Genomic DNA, 22,056 nt, shown 5'->3' with positions numbered 1-22,056 from the left:
GCAAAAACAAACTCCGAACTCCGACAGACAAAAAGGAGCCGCCTCGCTTCCGGTCAATTCTGTCACGCAGATTTATCCAACTGCGCTCGAACGACTGCCAAATTTCACCTGGATTGACTGGCGCAGGTTTTTTGCTGCACTCGCAACGCGTGCACCAAAACAAGAACGTTAACGGGTCTCACATTGAGAATCAGAACGGGAGGAATTCGGATGCCGCGAGATCGTCAAACGTCGAAACGCCTCGGCGCATTTCGGAAAACTTGTCATCCGATCATTTTGATTGGATTCCATGTTTGCGCCAAGCGGTGTAAGCGGGATGTGAGCCAGCTAGGAAAGACTCTGCGAGCTAAAACGTTTCCGAGCTGAGCCGAAAAGGAGCAAATGGAAAATGGATCCAGGCCTCCTCCTTCTTTTTTATTCCATTTTCTTTGACTGTTTCATTTTATTTGATCCTGTTCTTCTTATTGTCTTCTATTTTCTTTTGTATCCTTTATCGAGTTGACAGGAAAGGTGGAGCCAGATGACTGGTCGATTAGTTTGAATGATCTTGAGTTTGATGTATTCCTATTTTCAGAAATATCGGTCCACATTGATGGTATTTTCTCTCGCGTTATTTCCCTGGGAATGTGCGCTCATTCGTACCGACACGCGATCAAATTGCTTTGGTTTTGGTGTGAAATTTCCCAGCGAAAACGTGCAAGTTGCCTCCAATCGACACGAAGTGACGATTCATCATCTTGCTGCTTCGATATGCGTTTTAAACAACATTCAAGTTCCCGAGTTCCACACTCACCTAACGTTCATTCCCACCAATTCCCATTTTGTATGATTATTATTGTTGTTGTTGGTGTTATTTTACCCGGAGTTTTCCGTTGCCTGACGCCCGAAAAGGCTCCAGTCGGATGTCGGGAATGTTTGCGTCCCTCGCTGGCCCGCTCCTCCTCCTCCTCCTCCTTTTTATTTTTTTCTGTATTTATTTTGTGTGCTATTTGACGTCTACGGTACATGAATAAAGTATGAACAATATGCACCTGTGCGTCACTGTGGGTCTTAACTTGTTTGAACGTTTGCATCATTGTCGCAGTCACCCAAGCTGGAATTTGCACACGAAACGTCAAGCGCCATTTTCATTTTCCTTGGTCCTTTCAGACAGTTCTGTTACTCAAACGAGGAGTTTCATTCCAAGGAAACAAATGACTTGGGGGGGGGGGAATAAGTTGCCTGAGATGGGCCAACTCACATTTGCACTAATATCAGATTTAGTTGGAAAAATACAAATATTTCAGTTTATTTTGAGCGTTACGACAAGCAAATTAGCACCCGATTGCTCATTAATTATAATAATTGATCCCTTCGATCAAAATGAAACGTGTTCATTCGCTCCCCCCCCCCCCCCACTCATGTCCTGACGGTTGTCGCCCCCATTTCCTTCTGATAGTAATGTCCCCAAAAACTCTTTCAAATGCAGCACGCGCCGGCTCCTCGCGATATGGATTTGCATATGCAGAATTCATTCATGAGCGCTCATTACGCATGCAAATATGGAGGTCAAAAACTCAGGCGTGACTAATCGACACATCTGCTGGAAGCTTTATGTACACGTGCACGCCACCGATCGCTTCACATACAAAACCATCAAAACATGAATACAATGATAATAATAATAAGAATAATCATAATAACAATAACAATGTGCCCTGAACCACAAGGCATCTCCTTAGAATTTACAATTACAAAGAAAACTTCTGACTTGCTCATTTTTGACATTTTTATCCAGGAAATATGCATCGTCATCATCATCGTCATCATCATCATCATCATCATCATCATGAGATATAGCGTTAGAATTAATTCATCATCATAAATGTCACATCAAGCACCATTTTCTTGACTATCGCAAATGCATCGCCCAGTCAGTCACACGTCAGTCATGGCTTTTAAAAAACACTTTGCAAATATTGTCGTCATTCATTCTTTTTTTTGGTTTGTTTTTTTGAATGATTGATTTTTTTAAGGCGTTTTGTAAAGAAGACCACCCCCAAACCGAAGCAAATAACAAAACGCTCCACGTACATAACTTAAGCATACATTGTTGAACATTTACAGGTGGCATCAAATCGTTTCACAGGATGAAATAAATACCAAAACAAAAACAAAAAAAAGATGAATTAGGTTATATTTGATATGAACACAAAAAGCAAGCAAAGATCGGCGAATTATGCACCGAAACACGTTAAGACAACGACGGGGGCAAAACAAACAAACAAACAAACAAACAAACAAACAAACAAAAGCTTCATCAGGCGTCCTCTTAAAACCTTCGGGAAGTTTGGAAACTGCCAAGGCCACACTGAAAACAATTGAAAGAATCACCAGAAGACAACAAAGTCCTCAAAATGGAGTATTGAGGGCAAATAAACGTCTTATAGGAATATATTTGCAATATTACTTGATAACTTGGCAAAATCCACAAGTTCATCTTTCGTCCTTATTCCTGAAAATATTTTTGTACTGTTTTTCTTTTTGTACAATCGCCACATTTTCTCCCATTACAAAAACTACGACTTTTTGTCCTCATAAAATATCTTTGGATTTGCAAAATTTAAAATAAAGTCGAAATCAAATATCACCACGTCTGTTTCCCAATATGAAAACTTCTTCCTTGTAAAATGATAACTTCATTCTTGTCAAATGGAACTTGACATGATTTGCGTAAATAACTTTACTCTTATATTTAAAGTGTATATATATATATATATATATATACACACACACACACATATTTAAGAGTAAAGTTACTTCAGCAAATAAAGTCAAGTTCAGTCAAGTCTTTTTCCTCCTTAAAAATTGCAACTTTTTCTGGTTCAATTAAAACTATCCTTGTTATACATACAAAAAAATGTAAACTATTTTCTTGTAATATTGGAACTTTATGAGCATAAAATAATGACTTCATTCCGGAAAATTGAAACTATTTTTTTTTTTGTAAAATGACAACTTGATTGTTTTGAAATTACAATTTTATCATGATAATATTAAGACCATAGTCTAGTAAAATACTTTTTCCACAATCCATTTTCTCGTAATATGAAGAATTCTTGTAAAATTGCATTCTTGTTCAGCGCCATTTGTTCCTCATAAGATGACAACTCGCTTGATGCGAAACAACTTTTGCGGCTTTGCTGTAATATGTATTTTGGCGTCGTTCTTTTCAGTGCAGCCCAGACGCGCGTTCGGAGGAGACGCTCTTGACTTCAAACAAAAGGTGCGCGGCACAGTAGGCAATTGTCCGCCCTTCACGATTGGACGAAATCAGTCCAGCTGACTCAAGACTGGAGTTGTTGTTGTTGTTGTTGTTTTTTGGGGTTGTCTTTTTCTTTTTTTCTCAAAAATCCAAACCTGCTCACTTGCTGAGGTCACAGTCCGACATCTCCGTCATGCAGCACAGTGGAGAGAAGAAACACATCGGTCTATGATAGGAACTTGTTTTAGCAGAATGAGGCGAGGGAGGATGAGGCGCGCGTGAACAAAAAGTCCACTTGCGTGTGTGCGTGCACACAGCTGGCCCCTCCCACAGGGCGCACCCCCATTCAGCCCCCCCCCCCCCCCCTCTCCGAAAAAAATAATAAAAACCGTCGCCATTTTTGGCCCTCTTCGTCACTTCTTGTTGGCGATACGTCTCTTCCTGGTGGCGAGCATGTCGTAGAAGGGGTCTCTGCTGATGCTGGCCCTGGAGATGAGGAACGAGAGGGGGGGGGGGGGGGGGTCTCGAGCATCTTTGATATGGAAATGATGTAAGCGCATACAAACCCTTGCTTTGATTAGATGGGGGGGGGGGGTAAAAGGAGGAAGAAGTTTGTGCGGTGACCTAGTTTGGTTTCCATGGTTTTCTGGGCGGAAGTGACGCCCGCTAACCTCCAGCGGCCGAGTACGGAGTAAAACGCAATCTCGCGTGCTTTTTTTGCTGACGACGAGCCGTGATCGGGTTTGAGAAGTGCGCCAAAACACGTGGAGAAAAACGGGGACGCGGTGTTCCCTTGCTATATCGCCGTTCGCCCGTTGCGGATGCAGTGCATTGGTTACTTGTCATATTCATACTGCGCATAATTTGCCATATGGTGAGATTTTGAGGGTATCCTGTCAATTGTTTGGGGTGGTACAATTAGCACTACTTAGCCTTAGACATGAAAACGGTCAAAATCAAGAGGAACAAAATAAAATCACGAAAACACATATTACAAGGAATAAAAAGTCTACGGCGTACAGCACTACTGTCCATTGCTGTATGTTCACGAGTTGGGTTAAGTGTTTATAAGCGGATGTTAATAGGAGTGTGGCGGAGATGAATAAGAGTCTGGGGAGGTTCACGTAGCTTTAAAATATGTATCACTCATTCCCAAAAGACGCGGTGGACACGAGCCCGTTCGGAGCTATCGCGCGACGGCGGCGGGACGTTCGTTTTTTTCTGCCGACTACGGCACTAACCTCCGACGTATCGCGCACTCGGAGCGCTCCGAACGCCGCTTTCAACGTGCGTTGGGGCTTTCGTTTCATTTCTCGAGCGCTCGAGATCCGCTCTTCGTACCGTTTCATGTGCACTTTTCGTCTTACTTGATGGATTTGATCCACTCGTCCTTCTCCTCGGGCGTGGGCGCCGATATCCGGTAGACGACGTGGTTGCCCTCCACCACGCGGCCGTCCGCCTCCGTCTTGCAGGCTTTGATCACCTGACCCTTGTGGTCGGGGTTGTACAGCTCGAAGCAGTTCTGCGCGACGGCAAACGGCGACACGAGTGCAAACGCGACGTTACTGCACGGAACAAGTTCACGTCGCTATTTAGTTTGGAGACTTCAACTGTCAACATTTGAAAACATCTGCGCTGGCGACTCCTTTGTCAAAATAGACTCGTTGCTTGTTTCGAAGTCAAAGGATGACGATTCCATATAAATAGCCAGTGAGCGTTTTCCGGGGTGGGAAATGGCGGAAAAAATACAATAAAATTGGAAATAAAGGCACAAATAGGTGACCGCGCGGCTGCTAAACTGCGAGTTTCCCATCCGTGGCCGATTTCCGATTATTGTTCGATGCTGTCGGCTCCGAGACGATTCACGGTGAACGCGGTGCCGGCCTAAAAACGGACTTTCCGCCATTCAAAAATGAAAACATGATCCGTCTCATCGGAGAAAACACAAACGGGTAAGGTACATTGTTTTAGTTGCTATCGTTTGCTAATTTGGCATTTGTTCTTTTGGGAGTTCCCATTTTTTTCTTCTCAGAAGGAGCACCATGCAAATGAGTTTTGTGTCCATCGTGCCAGGTTATCAAAATGACTATTTTGTATCAAAATTCATTTATTATTATTTAAACTATCTGCACTTCTACCTGCAGTCATATATACTGTGTCTAGTAAATGTTGACACACCATAGGGAATAACGTTGTTAAAAAGCCTGCGAACATTTGAATGATGGAGATTTCAAAAAAAAAAAAAAAAAAGAGAAAAACGGTTTAACGCTATATCTCCACAATTCATGACTCCATTAGTTCTCAGTCTTTGTACGTTTTGAGCAATTATCTTCACACATGTATGATGTCTGTAAAAACAAATCTGTGAATTGGCATGACAGGATCTCGACGCACTTTCGCCACCTCTGCTAATAACAGTTGAGCGCTTGGCCTGCGGGGGGCGACACTCACCGGCTTCCTGGGCTCGTCCACCTCCCTGATACTGAGGTTCTCCAGGGGAATAATCCCGCGAGGCTCCTTGTCCTGGACGGGAGAGCCAGAAGAAAGGAGCAGCGCACGAGGAGATGAGCGTGTTGGCGTTTTGGAGTCAACAGAAACGCGGCCCCGCCCACGCCCTCCGTCACTCGGCCGTTTAAGCGGCCTCGTCGTCGCGCGAGCGGCGGGTCGTAACCTCAAGGATAATAGCCGGCGCGCATGTAGCAGCTCGCGAGGACACGGGCGCAGATGAAGTCTGCGACACGAACCGACAGGCGGGAATCGACAGACGCGTAAAGCGGACACAATCGCATTCGACGCAAACGAATGAGCTCGGAACGGAAGTCTTGTTCTCTCAGAGGAAATAACGTGAAGCGAATTTATTGACGCCACCACCATAAACCCTTTATTAAGAGTACACTGTACAGCTTTGTTTTACCGCTTCAAGTACATCTAGGCTTTCTATTTTTCTCGTCCAATCAGATTTCAGCCTCTACCTGTTGCCATGTCGTTTTAAGGTGCCCAGGGCCTTCGGAATCAGTGGCGCCCGCACACGGAACTGCAACCACGCGCGTACGTCGCCAACGGCGCCGTTTCACGAACTCGTTTCTAATTCGACTCCGCAGGGCCAGAGCGTTGGCCTTCGATGACATCGGCATTTCTCCGTCCTCTGATTGGTCGGTGAGAGAAAAACTGGTCAGCGCCGACTTCGACCAGCAAAACATGTCTGTACTCATTAATGCCGCCTCTGGTGAGTACGATGTACTTTATTTTCATTTTGATATGCTATCAGATAAATAATCGTTGTGAACTCAGAGGAGCCACGTGGAACAGTTGCAGGCCGTCACATTTTTTGCCACGCGGTTGTATTAAAAGAGGTAGGCGAAGTCCCGCCCTTGAATTTGAACAACAGGTTGTGTGTCAAACTCACCGTTGTGTATTCAAAGTAGTAGAGGCAGTTGTCTGTCAGGATGAACCATCGCCTCTTCCAGGTTTTCACTCTGCCGCCTGAGGGGAAGACAGGAAGTTGGCAGGAAGCAGCAAGTTGGACGTTCATTCTCATTTTGAGGATTTTCTCCTGATAGTCAGACTTAGTCTGCCAAAATAGGTTTTTCGGTCCACATACATAATATTCGGAATTGTGGATTGCAAATGTGTCATATTACAACTTCATTCTCATCCAATTCTGCATTTTCTTGGAATATCATTTGGATGGATGGATTTTTTTCCCCCCTTTTTCTCATGAAATGTATTTGATTTAGCGCTCATACAATTTTTGGTTCTTTTTCTCATAACACTAAAACTGTATTCTTGCCACCAAAATATTTTTGTCCATGTAACAGTTTGGACCTAAAATCCCGTGCAATTTGGACCCAGCTTTCTGCTGCAGCATTTCCTTCCTGTTTCCTTGGCGCCGATCACGAGCCCGCAATATATGGGCCACAAGTGGCTTTCCTTCCATTTCAATAGACTCCGGCTATTGAACGATAGCCCGGCCAATTTTCCGCTATGCGTACACGGGCATTTATCCCCTTCGCAGCCTCCGGGGCGTTATTTTTAGAGAGTCAAATGAGGGATCTTACGGCAGAAACCGGTGCAAGATATGGCCGCGAGCGCGGGGGGGGGGGGGCGTTCCGGAACGTAATCGCGTTCGGGTCCGTGAGGCGCAATGGAGCAACGCGCATCCATACTCGCTAGTTTATACGTCAAGAAGCGGCGGAATGTGCACGTAACGGCAGATGCGCGGGCGAATGGCGCGGTCGCTTTTACGCCGTGACTGTGACGAAAGTCAAGAATCAGGTGAGCTGAGACCTCGAAAGGTGAAGATGCTTCTCAGTGACGTACGCAAGGAGCGGCAGGAAACGTCCCAAACCTATGACGTGCTCCGAATTCAAACCGCACGGAAACAAACAGCGTATAGTTAACCCGTTATTAACACGCACACACAAGCGAGTGCGTGCGTGCGAGAGACGCTTTACTGAGAACAGTCCACAGATTAGTAATCCTCTGTTTCCTTCTGCAGTCCAAAATAATGAATTAAAAATGTCCTATTTAAAATGGCCCAATTACAAATAGGACTAAATAAATCCCCAAAGTGGTCAGGGGGAGTCAGTGACTCAACTGCAGATGGGACCTGGTCTGAATTGGGTTGGGGAAGGCCTTTCCCCTTTTGCTGATAACGCTCAAAGTCCAAAGTAGATTTGACCACAGTGTTCAAAACGTGAACAGTGTGTGTGTGTGTGTGTGTGTGTGTGTGTGTGTGTGTTGATGACAGCAAATTGCCGTTGTGCTTTTTGGTTTTTGTTTTACTTCTGAGTGGAAAGGGGAGGGGCCTATTTGGGGGTGTTTTGATTGGTCACAAATTGTGTTTTTTTGGGGTTGTTTTTTTTTGACAAATTGGGCTGTGGTGTTTATTAGCGGGACAACCGCAATGTGAGGAAATCGAAGGTTTCAAACGGGATGAAACGTTACGTGATCCCTTTTTCAGCAATTACAATCCATAATTGTCAATGTTCCGACGTCGGTTGAACGGCACAGGCTCATTTCTGCATTTGATACAATCAGCTAAATTGATATTGTAGCATCCTTAAGGTTCTAAAAAAAATAATAAAACATGAATCCTGACTTCTGCACCGTCGCGCACCTAGAAAAAAAAACAATGAAGTGTTGCAATATTATTAAGAACTAAATGTATCAAATTGTTGTATTTACAACAATCATCATTACATAGATACAATTTGTCGTAAAAAGTCCAATGACACGTGTGGTTTTATCAGAATATCTATAATACATCATGAATGAATACACCCAAAATGTCATGATTTCCTCGCACTTCGACTTCACTGTCCTTTCCACCGCGTACAACGTGTGGAGCGGAGGAAAAGTTGTCGATGAGGAAGCGGGGGAGTGACGGCTATCGATAAGAAGTGAGGTGCGGCCACCAACCTAATTTGAGCAGCCAGCCCTCGCGGTCCGGGTTGAAGAAGGTGTGCGTCAGGTCGTTCCCGTCGTCCTCCGGGATCTTAAAGGGCTCGCTCTTGATGCCGTCGTACAGATTCTGACAAAAAGACGACGCGTTCACATTGGCCGGATGAGCGCGCAAGACGACATTGACGGATTCCGCTTCCAATTTCAAGACGCCAAGCGATCGGCGTTCAGGTCGTGATCGGTGACTCCGGGATCTGCTTTGATTTCAAGAGCACACGCGGCGCCCGTTTTTCTACTCAAGTCAGACGCGGAGTACACGGAGAGAGTCACGGGAGGCCGGATCGAGCTTCCGCGAAGCTTTGGTGGGGAAATATCGGAGGTGACAGCGTGGAAGGCCTCACCCTGAGCAGCTCCTCCGGGAGGTCTCCGCCCTCGTTGATGCCTCGGTTCATGGAGATGAAGCGCTCCACGGGCGGCTTGTCTCGGACGTTGGGGTTGTGCAGGCTGGTGTTCAGCATGATGATGGCGAAGGAGAGCACGTAGCAGGTGTCTGCCCAGGCCGAGCGCAGACGCACACTCAACAGCAAACACTCACAAGCTCCATTTTGCTATTTTATAGTGTTTCTCCAACTAGCGTGGTTGATAGTTAGTGAGTCGTAGACATGAATGACGGCGGTACCAATTCTTTTTGTCTTGAGTTGAGAGCAAACGTTTGAGTTACACGCGCTAGATGGTCACAACGAGAAGCAGTTTTGCAGATAGTCGAAAAATCCTTCAAAGCCGGGCCAAGTGCTTGCTTCGAGGCGCCTACTGCCACTCCCAGTTGACGTTTACTGTATAAGTCAATATAGCATTGCGAATTTCAGAACGCGCTTGGAACCGAACCACAACTTTGCCTGACGAAAGTCCGCTAGCTTCATGCGAACTCGCAATGCAAACCGTCACAGACGGACCAGCAAAATTAGCATCGACGTTGCAGTACTTCTACACCTTGAAAAGATTTGTATTTGAACACAAGCGGTAGTAACAACAGCAGCCAAAGCATACAACAATGCTGACATGCATATATTCTTTATCCTCGGAAGAAAATACAACGTAATGTTACTACAGCTTAGTTGCTCCGGTCTTCTTCTGTGTTTCGTCACCAAATCTACATGTAGTGTGTCTGTGCACATTTTGCACACTGCAAAACCAAATCAGCGTCTCCCGAGTGGACACAATTAGAAAGCGGTTTTCTCCTTGGCTGCACAGTGGAAGGCGTTGATTTCCCCCCTCAGCGAGATGACAAGAACGAATGATTTGGACGACGGCAATCTCTCATTTCCCTTCACCGCTGGACTCGCTTTCATCGACAAACAGCCTCCAGACGCACTTGCGGCATTGATCTCATGAAGCCACATCACCATCATCGTCACCATCATCATCATCACGACTCCACGCTAGACACCTCGGTCAAGCCGCGGTGTCACGCATGACCCCGTGTGCGCGCTTGGCCGTCTTGGACGAGGCCAATAACTAAAGTCTGGACGGGTCGCCGCGGAAACGCATCGATATTCACGACCCGCGGGCTGGCCTGGAGAAGCCCCCCGGCCCCCTTCGACAATCCCTCGTGTAAAGACAGGAGGCGACGAGGGATGAGCAACGTCTGCACTCGGGACCACTGCTGACCCACCGATCGATTTATTGATCGCTGCCGGAGACGTAAATGCTGACGACTTTGCCAATGGAGCGTACGAACGAGACTTGACAATTGCCTCGCAAAGCGTCCACGCTGAGAAATGTTCTCGGCTGTGGTCGATGGGAGGAATATTCGCTCACCTGTTGCACAAACACGTGAGAGCGAACGCAGCTACGGACGGCGGCAAGGCGAAAAAGAGCTTAAACCCAGCCAAAATACGATATGTATTCATTCAAAAGCTGTGTAGATTGTACACGAAGTTCTAATAAGATACTTTGGCGGCAAGCTGCACTGATGTGAGGCCGAGTAGATTCAAATATCAACCACAGTGTGTGCGGGCGTGCGTTACCTGTGGACTGGAAGACGCCAGGATTGCACTGACAGTACCTGGAGGCGAAGGCCTCCATCATACGATCGATCTTCTGAGCTTCGCCCGGAAGTCTGAAGCTCCACAGGAACTGCCTGCAACACGGAGACGGTCATTTTGTGGCATTCTTGTTTGGGGCGTGCGGTGAGGATTCTTCTCACGAGCGCCGCCGCCCTCGACTCTAATACGATTCGCGGACGTCTCGTTTGCAACGTGTCCTACTCGTGACTTTTCACTTGGTCAAAATGAGTTTTGCACGGCGCAATTTGCAATGGCTCCAGCCGCTTCGGGCAAACTCACCTTAAGGCCTGTACGAGGTTGAGGTCGGCAAACTCGTGAAGCTCCACGAACGCCTGCAGCACCTTGATGTTGAAGTCGTCCCTGACGGAGAAGAAGAACGGCCGCGTCAGCTCCGCCGGCGACACGCTTGCCATTCAAATTCAAGTAACAAAGTGCGAGCACTTCACTTACTGTCTACATGAGGATTTCCTTCTTACTTTTACTTTCAGTTTAAAAACCGATTTTCTGTACTTTCTACTCCGCTGTTACTTTTTTCAACCTCAACGGATGACGACACGATGCCAAAAAGAGGGACAGCGGCAACATGGAGGAACATCGACCGGGGGGCATTCGGGAGCACGACAACAAATTGGGAAAAGCAACGCAGTCGCCATCCGTGCACTTCTTTGGGAGCATTTTTGATGTGATTCGTGGCGAATGTGTTGTGTCTTGTGCCAGCCTGAAAAAAAAAACAGCTTCTGACGTTCAAAAATTCCGTCTAATCTGAAAAAACATACACCAGGTGTATTTTCTCTCAGTCATTATCATTAGCTCTTTTTTTTTTGTGTGTGTGTGTTACTCAGTCCAAAATGTTAACAAAGTCATACGAAGAATTTCTGATAATGTTCATAAAAGTCAACTACATATAACGTGATCCCCCCCCCCCCCCCTTCTTCCCAGTACAAGCATTATGCAAGTTAATAAAAGAGGGGGGGGGGGGGGGGGGGGGGAAATGTGCAGAGGTTTTTAAGAAGTTATTAAAACACGAGCTGTATATAATCGACAGTAAAAATCCATTTTTGACTCTCGGCTTTCGTGCTTAGGCACATTTCACATTACTTCGAATTAGACAAGTACCTGTACTTCTACTCAATTACAGAATGTGAATATTTCTGCCACCTGTGTTCAAATTGCTATTTTTGTAGTTTCCATTTCTTTAACTTTATTTATCCAGGTAAGACAATTGAGAACAGATTCTCTTTTGGAACGTGACCTGGCAGCAGATGACGGCGCAAAACAACGCAAAATAAAAGCAAATACAAATACATAGACAACAAATTGTGCTGCGTGATAACGTTCTATATTACATTACTTCTTAGCAATTGGTGAATAAAAGGTCGTAAGCAGGCGCTGCGATCATGCGTATTATCCTTCACAAACTTAATAAACGATATTACTGGGACGAACGAGGCGAGCTTTATTATTTGTGGTCCAGTCGTTCGGCGCCGAAAATTGAAAAGAAGATCGCCCGAAAGTAGTGCAGAATAAAACCGCCGGAACGAAGAATGCGGGCGGTGGTGAGCGAGGTGAGCCGAGAGCCGAGAGGAAACCCAATGCGACGCACTACGATTGGATCGCCGCTTCATTGATCGCCAATCCACAACTAATTTCTCCTCGTGTTCACTCCGAAGCAATGAAGCATACCGTCCGTACGTGACAGAGTGATGATGAGAGGATGGAAATTGCCGGACGAGGACTCACCGCTCCCCCAAGTAGTCCCCGATCACGGTCTTGTTAAGGCCCTCGCCTTTGCACAGGAACTGTGCGATGTCTTCCGGTGTGTTCTGGAGGAGATCGTTCTCCAGAAGGAACTGGATCCCCTTCGAGCACAACACAAATCATCTGAACTCTGACAAAATGTTTGGGTTCAATGTGACACCAATGGAAAGACCCTAAATGTCCTTCTTTCTCGCTGAAATGTGAAGAATTTTCCTAAAGAGGTGACAGTGTTCGCAGGGTGCGGGGTTGAAACCATCCCGAGAACTGTCTGTGTTCCCACCGCATGCGGAAGAAACATGCACCCGTTTGTCTTTGAAGGGTCACGGGGGATCATCCACATAATAATGTCAGACAGGACAGACTCTGTCGTCCATCATTTGATATAGACAATGAATATGAGTATATTCTTGACACAAGTCAAAAATAGCTCGGAACATACCATGTGCGCACGGAAAAGGAATCATTTGTGGGCCTTGGCTGACCTTTTTGGGGTCCATGTTGAACTTCTTCCTCCCCATGGCGATCTGTTTGTTTCTTTGTGTGGTTTTGCTGCGTAGAAAAACACAGACGCCGCCGTGACGCGACACTTGAATTGCGCGGCGCTGACAGCCCGCTCGCCACGTTTGCTCGTTGCTCAACTGACACCTCGCCGGCTGGCCAACGACGCTTGTTTAGGAGCACGTTTATAGAGCCGGTCCAGTAAAAGCCGGAATTGCGGTCGACGCCACGTTTTGCGCGAGCCCTGCACGGAGCTTTCCACCTTGGCGCAGGTCCCCCATGGTCGCTAGGAGCCAAACCGGTCCCAAGCGGTTCAGCCGCTGCACCTGGGACACGAGAATTCACCCCACCTCATCGACCAATCAGATGAAAGCCTCTGAAGCCAGGCGCCGAGCTAATGTTTAGTCTGGGGGATTAGAACACACGCACACGCTCGCGTGCACGCACGCACAGGCCATTCCTCACACAAGAGGGAAAGCAGCGACAGCGCAAACTGTGTTCTTAGTGTACAATTGCTGAGAGACGGATTAACATTAATGCTGCTGTGCATCTTTGCAATTTTTCCTCTTTTGCGTCCAGATTTTGTGTGCAACAACACAATATGTTCCTGTTGGGCAGGTGATGTATGCTCTTACAGTCACATAATTGTACAATTAAACGAACCACAAATGCAACTGACACATACTGTATGCAGTGCACAGTGGGCCGCCGTAGACTCGCCGTTCGTTCACGGATTCACCTATTTGCACAGTTTTTCGTTAGCCAATCGCAGGGCGAACATGGACAGACAAACATTCACACTCACGCTCACATCGATGCAATGGAATTGAATGTGGGATGAAGTCAGAGAACCTGGAGAGAGGAGAGAAAAAAAAAAAAAAAAAAAAAGGGGCAACGCAAGCACAGAGAGAAAGTTCCAACTCCAAACTGGAGGACCTGAACCAAGATTCAAACTCGTGTTTTCTTGACCGTGAGGCAGGTGCGCTAACCACCCCGCCGCCGTGCTCCCCTATGAAATTTAGGTCCCAAATCCGAATTGTACAACTTTTGAGGTGCTCGAACTGCAACCTAAAACTACAAAGTACAAGTACAAAAATGTTTTTTAAAAAATGAATAGGAACAATAATCGCGAGGAGGATTAAACTGGAGCCCAATGAAAACTCACCTCTCCCCGACGCATGTTAACTGCTCGATTTCCGTCATGACTTCCGCTATCTCGAACTTCAGCCGCTGCAGGACCAAAAAGCAAAAGTAGCTGTTGATGCAAAGTATGGTGGGAAACGGGCATCTTTGTAAGCGAGCGAGCGCAAGTCATGAAATGGAATGACACGCTGCTGAAAAAACAAACAGCCGCCACGACTCACTTCAATATCATCCAGCAGCTCCTTTTTCCTGCGTCGGATGTTGCACAGCTCATCTCGTTCCTCCGGCGACAGGTCGTCAGGTACTGCGGAATGTGCAGAGAGGGAAAGTGAGGATGAGGAGGCAAGCCCGGCGATATGCGAAGAGGACCATCCGCCAGTCACAGTCGCGCGGATTACGCCTGGCGCCGCACAGCTAATGTACTCGTGACGATGACCTAAATTAAAACAGACAAAAGACGGCACAATGCACGAGTGCCTTGCGATAAGAGTTTCACTTGTCCCGCGACCATGCTCGCAACTCAAAACAATCGGATCTCAAATCATCTTTCCCCATTGAAATGAACGGAAATGCCATGAATCCGTGTGTTTGTGTTCTTCAATGAGGAAAAATAGCTCTGTAATACTGTACTCTGTAAAAACATAGCGTAATAACATAATTCGCTGTACCTTCTGGTGTGGGCAACTTGACCACCAGGAGGCAGTATGATACAGTCACGCAGACACAAACAAAGAAGAGCAGGACTTCTTCTACTACTACTACAACTACTGTACGATGCTGTAATATTAATCATTTTTTGGAGAGGATAAATAAAAAATGCCTGTGAGAAACCTTTTTGGGTGCGTTTGTTCCTCCACCGTTTACAATTAAATATCTTTTGGGTTCCAAAACGGTGACAATCTTTGCCAGTGTTAGGATGTCAATGACATTTTCTTTGATATGTTAGCCTTAAGCTAGCGGGCTGCTCTTAAGGCAACATGGTTTGGTTGTAGTTTGTTTCATGTTGAGTTTGACAGTAAACTTCAGCTGGGAGTGGCGTTAATCAGCATGAAGGCTCTTTTTTGATGAATTCTTCGCCATTTACTAACTGCTGCTTATTGTGAAGCGAGTTGAATTGAGTTGAACGCTCACATCTCAAATTTGCACTCGAAAGTCAAAGCAAAAAAAATGTCAATAAAACCAAGTTGGGTCACTTGTATCTCAAGGCACAAACTGCATTACCGCTTGACAGCACGAGGACACGGTTGGAAGAGTAAGAGTGTTACGTTAGAGCAAGTTACACACACACACACACACACACACACATCTGAGCATCTGTCACAGCCTGGCTGCTTAAATATTTTCTTTGATTGACTTGTTTTTGGCTAATTAACACTGCAGGGAGATGGTAAGCGCGCACACACCCATGCGCGCACACAAACATATATTCTATCTTGCTCTGTAGCTCCCCAGGGACACCCGCTTATCCGCCATTTAACCGTGCCGCGGCAACCTCCACTGCAGGACGCACGTGCGAGCACACCCACACGCACTCACGCGCACACACCATCCCCCCCTTACACACATCAAAAAACAGCAATCCGGTTGAGAGAGGAAGTAGGTCATTTTCACATGGAGTTATAGCAGATGTGCGTCTCCTGTGCTTTCACTCACACACATGTGCACACAAGGCCAGCACAAAGTGGGGGTGCGCCGATTGAAAAGCCCCGAGTGAATCATTCGCTAAGCAGCTTTGCAATTCACACATTTCCCCCCCCGCCGCTTTTGTTTCCCCTTAAGTGGAAATAATGATCGCTTCTTCCGATCTGCAGGATCTCACTGTCCGTTCTTAACTCGCAGTTCTTTGCAAAGCCACCTCCACAGCTCTCGTTTGTGCTTTAGCGCGACGGGAGCAGCGCGGACCATTTGGCCAATCAGCTTTGAGGGCACGATGCTCATTTTTCTTGTTGTTGCTGTTGTTTTTGTTTGTTGTTTTTTTTACAGACGGTCAAGAGAGCAGAGATCCAGATGGCTTCGGATGACTTGCGAATTGTAAACTGATTTTCCAGCTGCAAGGATTATTCGATCGATTCGATTATTTGCAATTAGGATTCGATGATGTCTCTCAGCAATTGTTGTCAAATATGCATCTCATATTTCGAAACCAATCTCCCAATTCCTTTTACACACAATAATAGCGGGACGCCGTTTGCAATCATCGGCTGGTGGTTGCCAAATTTGGACAATTAACGCGACAAGAGGAGAGAATGAGTCTCAGGAGTTCGACTTCGCTCCACAGACCCGTTACGACTTTGAAACGATTATCCCGAAGGCGGGAAAAACGCCGTCATTTACAGGGGCTACGGAGCCGTACAAATGGTCCATCACGCTTGATGAAGAAAATGCGAGGAAACCAAGGGGGAGCCGTTTCGCTTGAGAGAGTCGTACAATTAGAACGGTTGTATGAGGTTCTGTCTCGCCACCGTCAGAGAGGTATTCATCTCGTTTTGGAAGACTTCATTTTGCTGCCTCCAGATTATTATTCCCTACGCTGGGTTTGCTTGTATGCCTTTGTAGTGCTGAATAAATGCTCGGGCCCAAACATTCCCACTAACGCAAGTGCGCCGTGTGAGGAAAATAAAGATGATTTGACTAAATGTTATTGAGATACTGAACTAAGAAAAATGTCAATGTTGCCATACAGGTGATAAAGGCTCACATATGCTCCCAGGATGCATTCAAATAGCCTCATTTCGAACAAATGCAAGTAAAGAGCAATGTTTAGCTTGCTTTTCTACAACTACAGTACTGTGGTTTAAAATAGCGCAATGTATTCTGTGGACCCATAATGCTTTTGCTAACTGCATTCCCAGGACCGTGAGCGCGAGGAACGGTGCAAATGGTCAACTGGAAAACCGCCTGTTCACACCACGGGCAGTTGTTCATGTCATTCAAGCAGGCCATGCCTAGTTGGCATGTGCTTGGCTTGTGTTGCGTGTGTGCGCGGATGGTGACCTCGAGTGGACAAATAAAATACCTGCACCTCTCTCGAAAGTGCACTTTCACAAATCAGTATTGAGATGCATATATGAAATGTATACATTTGTACCTTTAGGTAAAATGGTAAATAATTGGTCACTACTTTGCAGATTTAATATAATGCCCCAGCCGTCGCTCGGAACTTGGAAAACCGTCCGTCGGAGCGCTCGTGAGTCGAGGCACTAGTCGACTTTCATTGTGAACTCACGCACTCCCATTTGGGCGCGATGAAGATCTCGCGGTCTCGCAGAGGTCGGAAAGCGGCCGACCGGGCCCCCGAGGACGAGAAAAGTCCTCTGCAAAGATGATGGACACGCGCCGCGCCGCATGCGGGAAGTGCCGAGTCACCGGATATCATTCGCTTCTCGTCTGTCGGCGGGAGATCGTACAACTGATGTATTAAACGTGACATTTCCAAGTTGCGCTGTGTACATTCCCAAACAGAGCAAACCCATATAATGCTCAACGGCACGCTGAATCTTCCAAGCGCACCTGAAGGCATCACACGGACACACCGTATATTATCGACGCCGTGTCGACTTCAACAAATACAGGCGCGCTTCAATACATTTGGATATTATCGCGGAAAACAGAATTTATTTCCGTAGTTCAATTCAAAAAGTGAAAATCATGACTTACATAGATTCACTAAGCACAGAGTGAAATATTCCACAATTGTATTTTTCGCATAATAGCGTTGAGCTAACGACATACCGTCAAATCAAAATGATTTCTAACAATTAGGTACGAGCTTAGCATTTCCCATGTGCTTAATGAACCAATATTATTCTTATTATTGAGATGCAGCTTTATATTAGGATGGCTTACCTCCACTGTGTATTTTGTTCATTTTTCCCCATCACTCCTTTTTAAACGCAATCCTAATATTGAATAAAAATGACCCTACTTGCTGAATGATAAAATGCTCACAAAAAAAACCATCTACGCTCATTTGAAAGTGAACCTTCGATGATGTGCAGTGACATCCCCAAGGCGGCGAACATAGCGTTCTCCATCTTCCCTCTGTTCTCCTTCAGCACAAGAGATGGACTCAAACGGAGTCAGAGCAGGTGCGAGTCAGAGTCGTCCGACTCACAAAACCTTGGTCATTGCGTTACGATCAAGCTCACGGAAACGCTTCTGCTCGTGTGACCACTGGGGATCGTCTCCGACGATCACAGCCCTGAAACATTCCGGAAGGCCTCCACGACAGCCGAGGTTCATAGAGGTGCACCGAGAGCTCACGTGAGCATTCAAATGCCCCAAAATGCACTTCAGGGCACACATTTCGAAGCAAAAACTCCGAATTGTACAACTGCAAGGCATCGCACTTTATTCTGCATTCGGCCGACTCAAAAGTAACAAAACTGGGTTTGCGACCTATTGTTTGATGAGCAAACATTATTTTGATGCAGATTGGCTTCATGTATGAGAGTGAGCGTTTTAGCCAAACATGAAAACAAAAAACAAAGCAGCAAAGTGCTTCCTGATTTTTCCGTAGCTTTTCGGCAAGACAATGAACGCTTTGATTGGGCGTGCTGGGCAGGTCCTTCCCGTAACAATGGCAACCACGTAAACGGGCGGCTATTTCCCGCCACGGTATAGCTAGTTTGGGAACCGCGACACAAGCTGAGGACAAATTTACGCCGGACGAAAATACTCACTTACCACATCGCCTCTTCCACTGTCGGGCTCCCGTGCCATCAGCGGACGTATTCCCTTGGGGAGTTGAACATTGTACAACCTCGGAGTGCGCTACATGTCATTACACCCACTCGCAACTAGCACTAATGCTTACGCGGGAGCAGATTAGCATACCCGTACACACGACGACGGCTCCGAACACGTGACAGTTATAGCCGGCATTCCTCCGACAGCAACCAGACGGTCGAGACAAACCGGTCCACCTTGCCGCTACTCATCTCGTCTCTCGTCACGCTGGCGTCCGTCGGCACCCGCTTTTTCTTCTCAGTCAGTCTCGCAGAGGCATGCCGTGTTTTGGCTCAAGAACACAAAGCAGGCGGCCGAAAAGATCTCGCGTCTGCAGAATGATGCCTCCGCTTGCGGTTCAGATCGTTCCCTACTGTCAGCATCTTGAGATCAGCTACGGGGGCTGGAAACGGCAGAAAACACCGAGTCGGTTTCCTGTTCGCAGCGATAATTGCGTGCTCTCTCCCGGCACCACTTACAACAAGACTTGAAGTGAATTTTTGCCCATTCATCCAGACGAGCGTAGGACGGTTCAAAATGCCTCGGTAAGATTCAGATTTAGGGTTTGCTCTTACTCTGGTACCATCAGAACGTAATCATCCCAACTGTGGCACGATTGCTCTGACAACGCCGTTTGCTTGATCAAGCGCCAACGCCAGTATCTGAACTCTGGTGCACTTGTTGCAAATTCGTATCCAAGCATCCAGTTGAGCCGTTCCCGCAAAGGAAGCGTAGAGTGGCCCAGAAATGTCGTGGGAAGATGGAGAATTAGGAAATTTCCCGTGTGAACAATATTATACAAATGTGCCTGTGATTGGTCCGATAATGCAGTTGCTTCGATCAAGTGCGAACGCTCTCCGCTGAACTCTGGTGCACTTGCTCGGAATTGGTTTGGTCCAAAATGTCTCGGGAAAGTGAAGAATGAGAGCATTTCAAGTTCATTTGCGAAAGCGTGTACTAATCATCTGAACTCTGGCGCAATTGCTCGAATGGTGCGGTTCCTTTGACACACAGTCATTGTGCTTTTGGTCACCGAGCGCAACTAGTTTGATCGAGTGTGAATGCTACAACCCGAACTCTGTGCAGTTGCTCGGATAGTGTAAGTTTAACCGATCAAGTGTAAGCACCACAATCTGAACTGGTTACTCCAGTAATGTAGTTGTTTTTTTGTTTTGTGTGAACGCCATTTTTTTTTTAAAATATTTTTTTATTCACTTCAGCTCAAAACAAAAACGGGCCTACGTTACTTTTGTCAACGTAAAATGCTTTTTGTTGTTGTTGTTTTTAGACTAAACCCGTTTCTGAGACGAGAGGCCTTTTTGCGATCCTTCCCACGGACGGACGCCGAGGCAAAGTCAAGGCTATTTTATTTAGTGGTTTTGGCGGCACAATTCCCTGTTCTTCACCTTCGCTTTATCAGGACAGTCAGTGCGGGGGGGGGTGTTGCTCCGTTAAGGCCGCCTTTTACCTCGTGCGTCATCATTTCCTCCTTACATGTGTCGTCACCTTGTTTCGCAAGCTGATAACGGACGAGGCCATCCGTCAGCGTGCCATCTGTCGACCGTGGACGGAAAGCGTTCTTATCACTTTGTCCCCATGTCGCACAGACTTTGACGTCCCGCTCGCCCGATTGTCACGTTTCACAATAACGGCCCGATTTCATCCACGGCAAGCATCGGCTGGCATGCGTGCTTGCCGTCTAGCGCAATGCTGCCTTGTTTTGTCATCGCCGCGTGGTGGTTTCGGTCTTTACGGTCTCTTACCTCTTTGCTAATTGGCAGATTAGTCCGCTGTTACGCAGATAACATCACGTCCCTTAAATGAAGACATTTGCGCATGACTGCAGTGCTCTTAAATAGGAACGGGCATACAAATCCATTTATTGATCTGATGATAAGAGTTCTGCGTGGAATTGATTGTTTATTCGGTGTGGTAAGCAACTGAGGTCAAATGGAGGTCAGCGAATCTGCTGCCTAAAGAGCATGTCAAGACATTCACTGTGGCGTAACTCGTCCGCGCAGCATTACTCCGTTCAATACGACACCGGCATAGAAACAGAATTTCGCAACAATCAGCATGTCTTTTCCATCCCTGTGAAAATCAAACAAGAATTTTCCCCACAGCCGATCAAAGACGGTCAAACATCCGTCACTCGTCGTAACACTTCCCCATTGAAAATCACTTTCATTCTCGAAATCATACAAAAACCATAAGCATTTTATGTTTCAGGGCCTGGCCACAAACACAGTAGACAAAGCTATATTTTGCGATGAAAAAGCAATACAAATATATCAAATAAACGGCAACAACTTCAGTGTTTAAAGTTTCCGAGAGACGGTATATGATTTATAAAGGACAAAACAAAAATAAGCCAGCAAAATGTCAGATTTTCCACTAATACAGGACGCATTTGCGATCTTTGCCTACAGAGAGGTGCCAGCGACTGACATTGGCGGGACGTGTCGCTCAAAGTTCTCCAATTGGGCTGCTCAGGATCCACAGCGCAAAGCAAGCAACAGCGCCGTGAGGACAAACACGTCTTCGGAAAACACTTTAGCGGGCCTCGGTCCTGAGCGACTCGCTCAGGAAATAACCGACGTCCTGAGCGCTCAAACACGTGTTTGGAGTCCGAGCCGTGACTCTGGGGAAGACGGACAGACGGAAGACGGAAGACGAGAGGATATTGAAGCTGCCAAGTCAAAGGGAAAAAAGAAGAGGAAGAGGAGGTGGACAGGTTGATTTTTTTTCCTTGTCTGGTGGCTCAGCCTGACCGCGACGTTCCCCACACTTTATTGAGCCTCCTACTTGGAATCGTTCGACATTCTGGCAACATCCAATTCGATTAACGTTTGCTTCAGATTAAGGCGCCCTTTTCACGCGACAATTAAGGACGTGTGGCAAAGTGGATGGAAATGTCACTAACATGTAATCCCTGCAAAACCACAACAGTTCCGCTGGGCAGACGTACGACGATTTGCACCATCTTCACCAATTTTTAAAACACGAGAGACCAACACAACACCGCTGACATTGGCGAACGAGCCTCCTCACCCGAATCTCTCTGTCGTAGTACCAAGACTGACCTATAAGAGGCAGCACGGTGCCACCTTGACTGCCAGAAATTACAAAAAAACGAGGAAAAAATAGAAGCTCGGCTAGCTGTTTGCGTATTCGGTAACTACATTACAATTGCAAACTCTTTTCCTTGTCATTTGT

General features: G+C 46.4%; 1 protein-coding gene across 5 annotated transcripts in view; it reads right to left on the bottom strand.

Moving 5' to 3' along the window:
- Positions 1-1,567: 1,567 nt before the first annotated feature.
- The window catches only part of LOC133414407 (cytohesin-3-like), a 28,701-nt gene continuing 8,212 nt past the window's right edge, over positions 1,568-22,056 (bottom strand). For 2 of the 5 annotated variants that reach the window (XM_061699741.1, XM_061699743.1), the window contains exons 2-13: positions 14,334-14,416; positions 14,135-14,199; positions 12,954-13,020; positions 12,454-12,572; positions 10,993-11,073; positions 10,675-10,787; positions 9,049-9,197; positions 8,666-8,777; positions 6,651-6,727; positions 5,696-5,767; positions 4,612-4,766; positions 1,568-3,730 (exon numbers count right to left, since the gene is read on the bottom strand). In XM_061699741.1, the coding sequence (XP_061555725.1) occupies positions 3,658-3,730; positions 4,612-4,766; positions 5,696-5,767; positions 6,651-6,727; positions 8,666-8,777; positions 9,049-9,197; positions 10,675-10,787; positions 10,993-11,073; positions 12,454-12,572; positions 12,954-13,020; positions 14,135-14,199; positions 14,334-14,416 (1,166 nt within the window). In that variant the 3' untranslated portion in view covers positions 1,568-3,657. Of the gene's footprint in view, positions 3,731-4,611; positions 4,767-5,695; positions 5,768-6,650; positions 6,728-8,665; positions 8,778-9,048; positions 9,198-10,674; positions 10,788-10,992; positions 11,074-12,453; positions 12,573-12,953; positions 13,021-14,134; positions 14,200-14,333; positions 14,417-18,794; positions 18,959-22,056 lie in introns of those variants that run through there. The other 3 variants (XM_061699740.1, XM_061699744.1, XM_061699742.1) reach the window with 3 other exon arrangements.

This window comes from Phycodurus eques, chromosome 16 (genome assembly GCF_024500275.1).
Source record: "Phycodurus eques isolate BA_2022a chromosome 16, UOR_Pequ_1.1, whole genome shotgun sequence".
NCBI classification, from domain to species: domain Eukaryota; kingdom Metazoa; phylum Chordata; class Actinopteri; order Syngnathiformes; family Syngnathidae; genus Phycodurus; species Phycodurus eques.
The sequence above is the reverse complement of the archived record's forward strand: the minus strand, read 5'-3'. Positions and strand labels throughout refer to the sequence as shown.